The 4,845-nt window shown below is 48.2% G+C and overlaps 2 protein-coding genes across 2 annotated transcripts; both read right to left on the reverse strand.

The window, feature by feature from the left end:
• Positions 1-303: 303 nt before the first annotated feature.
• Positions 304-1,671, reverse strand: LOC134203653 (uncharacterized). The gene has a single exon (XM_062678536.1). It carries the CDS (start codon positions 1,669-1,671, stop codon positions 304-306), a length of 1,368 nt encoding a protein of 455 aa, XP_062534520.1.
• A 931-nt stretch (positions 1,672-2,602) lies between these two features.
• On the reverse strand, positions 2,603-3,694 carry LOC134203654 (uncharacterized). Its single transcript, XM_062678537.1, has one exon. The coding sequence runs from the start codon at positions 3,692-3,694 to the stop codon at positions 2,603-2,605; it is 1,092 nt and encodes a 363-aa protein (XP_062534521.1).
• Between the last annotated feature and the right edge of the window lie 1,151 nt (positions 3,695-4,845).

The raw sequence follows: 4,845 nt of genomic DNA on the forward strand, positions 1-4,845 counted from the left end.
ATCGTTTTATCTTCTTCACTGTGGGTACTTGGGAGTGGAAGAATACAAATTTTCTCTACCGGACGTTTCAGTTCTCCACAGGCAGTTTTCAAGGTTACAACTCTAACAATTTTGTCCTTGCCAGGATGTACAGCGATGATTCTGGCCAACTTCCAACGCATAGGGGGCAAGTTATCATCCTTAACCACGACGAGCTTGCCGACAACAACGGGAACCACCGGCCTCCATCTCTTTGCTCTTGCATGCAGTTGACTTAAGTACTCTCGACGCCACCTGATTCAGAAATTTTTGTTGCATCAACTGTTAATGGTTCAGACGATTCGCTGGGATGGACGTTAGTGCAGGATCGGGAAGTGCTTGCAGGGATGATCCGATGAGGAAATGAGCCGGCGTCAAGGGCTCCAAATCATTGGGATCATCGGACATCGGTGTCAAGGGCCGGGAGTTTAGACATGCTTCTACCTGTGTCAAAAGCGTGGAATAATCTTCTGCTGAGACTGGATTTTCGCCAATTACCTTCATGAGATGGTTCTTGGTCACCCGGACTGCAGCCTCCAAAAGTCCACCGAAATGTGGCGCGCTAGGTGGATTGAAATGCCACTGAATGCCGTCCTTTGCCATTTCGGTAGTAATTCTCTCACGGTGGATACGATCCTTCATCAAACCTTGGAGCTCTGTTAGCTTGTTCCGTGCACCGACGAAGTTCGTACCATTATCCGAATAAATATCCGAAGCCCTGCCTCTCCTTGAAACAAACCTTTGCAAGGCCTGCAAGAATCGGTCGGTAGAGAGATCGGAAACGAGTTCTAAATGGATAGCCTTGGTGCAAAAGCAAACAAATACCGAAACATAGGCCTTCACCGCTGCTCGTCTAGGTGCTGATCGAATGTAGACCGGGCCAAAATAGTCTACTCCTGTTTTCATGAAGGGACGTGAAACGGAGACTCGTGGTGACGGTAGTTCTCCCATGAACTGCTGCATGGTAGTTGGTTTCGTGCGGAAACATTTTATACATTGATGAACTACCTCTCTTGCTACATTTCTTCCTCCCAGCGGCCAAAATCGTAATCTGACTGTCCCTAGCAATAGTTGTGGACCAGCGTGCAATAACCGTTCATGAAAATGGCGTAGAATCATCCGGGTCAACAGGTGCCGTGCCGGTAGCACAACAGGATGCTTGGTATTCTCCGACTCTTCGGAATTATTCAGCCGTCCTCCTACTCTGATGAGTCCTTCCTTGCAGATGAACGGATGAAACCATCTCAATGGTGACCTTCTGGACACAAACTCTTCTCGCGATAATGCCCTTATTTCGTCGGCAAAAACTTCCTTCTGTACGCTCCGGAGTATTACGTTTTCAGCTTTCTGCAACTCTACAGTAGTTAGCAATCCATTAGCAGAGCGATTTACTGCAGGAGTTTTCAGAAGATCCATGAGTCGTAGCCAGTAGGCTGTGCGTCGTATCAAATCAGAATATGACCCGAACTTGCCGATGTACATCTCGTTAAATTCTGCCGTGGGAGATACAGTACATGCCACTACTGTGCGGCGTCTTTCTTCTTCTCCTGCTTCTTCATCAGACTCGATGCCTCCAGGCCATAATTCGGGTGCTTCCTTCAGCCAACCGGGACCTTCCCACCAAAGTGCATTATGAACGATGTCTTCGGGCATCATTCCACGTGATATCAGATCTGCTGGGTTGTCCGTACCAGGAACGTGTCGCCAATTCCAACCCTCCGTGAGCGTTTGAATTTTCGCCACTCTGTTGGCAACAAATGTAGTCCACGTTGTTGGCGGTGATTCGACCCAACGCAACACGCAAGTTGAATCCGTTCAGAAAAATGTTTGGACTGTCAATCTAGTTGATTCCTTCACTTTTCCGTATAGCTGCTACAACAGAACGGCACCACAGAGCTCTAACCGTGGTATATATTGGCAGCGTAGTGGAGCCACTGTAGATTGGGACGACAAGAGTCGTACCATAATCTTTCCGCTGGAGTCTTGACCTCGTAAGTAAACGCAGCCGCCATACGCTTTACACGAAGCATCCGAAAAGCAGTGTTGTTCCACCAAAACTGCTCTGGGTAAGATGACACACCGATCAATACGAATTTCATTCAGAAACAGGAGTTCTTTGTGGAATTTTCTTCAATTCTCACCCACCATTGAAGGTACGGGCTGATCCCAGTCTAACCGATTAGCCCTTCCATCTTCTGAAGTCCAGAGTTGCTGCAATCTTGGCTGATTGAAGTCGTGGCCCCAATCAAGCCAAGTGGATCGAATAATGTTGCGATCTGTGAGAGTATTTGACGTTTCGTTAAAGGAACTCCTGGTTCAATCGGTGGGACAGCAAACTGGAAACGGAGAGTATCGGTATGGGGTATCCACGTTAGTCCTAGAGTTTTGACGGATTGCTCAGGATCCAGAATAATTCCTATGGGATCTCGTATTGCCAGGTTTTCCTCGGGTACACCATCAAGAACTTCTGGGACATTATAAGCCCACTTCAGGAGTTTAAACCCACCTCATTGCATCTTTTCAGTCAGTTGATTCCTAGTACTGACGGCTAGTTTTACCTCGTCCGTACCGGAGATGACGTCGTTCATATAAACGTCTCCACGAATGGCTCTTGCCGCGAGCGGTAAACGATCGGCTTCGTCAGCAGCCAACTGTTGAAGGGTTCGGGTTTGGTTCCGTATGTAACGGTGTTGAGTTCGTACACTGCAACTTCCTCCTCCGGAGCAAACCGGAATAGTATAGATTGGAATGGCCGATTCGTTGGCAGAACGAGGATCTGCCGAAACAACTTCTCCACGTCCGACACGAGGAGCACCTGCTTTGTTCGGCTGCGAAGAATAATTGATCTCAAATCCTCCTGTACAACTGGCCCTACCAGAAGTACATCATTTAAGGACACTCCAGATGACGTTTTGCAAGAAGCATCGAAGACCACCCTGACCTTGGTGGTGGTACTGGCCTCCTTGACCACCGGATGATGCGGTAGAAAACATCTTTTAATCTTGTCCTCTGTAGCTTCCTCAACCTTGCGCATGTGTCCCAATTTCAGGTAGTCGTCCATGAAGGCAATGTATTGCTCCCGCAAGTGAGCGTCCCTCGCCAGTCTTCTTTCCGTGCCAAGAAGACGTCGGAATGCGATATCCTTAGACTCGCCCAGGTTTGGAAGAACGTCCTCGTTTTTAGGTAATGGAACAATGTAACGACCCTCTGTATTTCTCTGAACTCCACGCTGGAAAATTTCTTCACACTTCTTCTCCTCTAGCGAACAGGTATCCGAAAATTCCACCTCCTCGCAGGACCAGAATCGCGCCATCAACTTTTCCAGATCCTTGGATGTTGAGAAGTGGCAGTTGATTTGAAGGGATTCGCTAGGAATTGAGCACCCACCACAAACTACCCAGCCAAACACTGAGTCCGTAAGGCTTGGTAAGTTTTTACCGATTGTGATCCTTCGTCCTGACTTGAAGAATTCAAAGAAGGCCTCGATACCTAACACGATGTCGACTTCCCTTAGACGTGAAAATGCTGGATCCGCAAGCTCAATCCCCTTTGGTAAAACCCACCGCTCCGTATTGATTGATGTTGTAGGTAGATTTGCGATCACCTTGGGTAATACCAGGAACCTCCTGTCTCGCGAGAAATCCGAAATCCGCGAGCGAATGGCTGCTTGAACCATGTGTTTGACCTTGGTGGCCCCTTGTTCTATGCCTAGGACTTAAACGTCGATCTTCTTTCCGATCACCCTCGTCCTTTGTACCAAGTGTTCCGAATCGAAGTTGCTCTTTGAACCCGAATCAAGAAGAGCACTAGCGTGGTACTTTACGACAACATCATCGCCGACGATGACCACCGCTGTCGCTAACAAAACCTGCGACGTAACTTGATTTGCCGCACCGCTTACCGGAAGGTCTGTTGCTGCCATATTCACCACTTGAATAGAACTGGAACCTGATGAACCCTGGGAATCCTTGGAGTTTGAAGGGTGGCTACCCCCAGCAGCCTCTGCGACCGATGCAGTATTACCCTTCTCCGATTTGAAACAAACCAGGGTGTGGTGACGTCTTCTACAGATCCGGCAGCGGAATTTGGATAGGCAATCCTTTGCCTGATGCCCCGGTCGGAAGCAATTCCGGCAAAGCCCATGGGATTTCAACAAAGCATCTTTGTCCGCCACAGAAAGTTTTTGGAATGCGGAACATTGAAATAGATGGTGGCTATCCTTGCAAGCCACACATCTTCCTGCTGATGCTTCAACCGAGTTATAACTGGCCTTGGTTGTTGAAACTCTTGATTTTGTCGTTGTTTGTTGTGGATGGGTAACCTTGGAATCCGCCTGCCTAGGCGGAAGGGATTCCAAAACTTGGATTCGCTGGCGCAGGAATTCGATGAGGTCTGCCAGTGAGTCCTTTTCCTTGGAGGCTGTGAATTCCTCCCATGCTCGACGAGTAGACGGGTCCAATCGCATTGTGAGGAAATTCACCAACAAAAGATCCTTGTAATCGACAGGTTCCACAACTTGATCTAATGTTTGGACGATTCGCTCAAAACCCTCTACCAGAGAACGCAGATCAACAACAGATTCTCTGCCCAAAGTCGGTAGCATGAAGAATGATTGCACCTGCTTCTTCTTCAATAGCTTGTTGTTGTTGTATCTTTTCATCAGCGTTTCCCAAGCTATCTGGTAATTTGCCTTGGTAATCTTCAGGGGATCGATTAGGCTTTTCGGCTCACCCTGAAAGCGCCCTGTCAAATAATTAGGCTTCTCCACTTCTGGCAAATCGGTTCTCCAATAGATGAGCGACGAACAAGTCTCGGAAGCTCAACCAC

This window comes from Armigeres subalbatus, unplaced genomic scaffold (assembly GCF_024139115.2).
Source record: "Armigeres subalbatus isolate Guangzhou_Male unplaced genomic scaffold, GZ_Asu_2 Contig2041, whole genome shotgun sequence".
NCBI lineage: Eukaryota > Metazoa > Arthropoda > Insecta > Diptera > Culicidae > Armigeres > Armigeres subalbatus.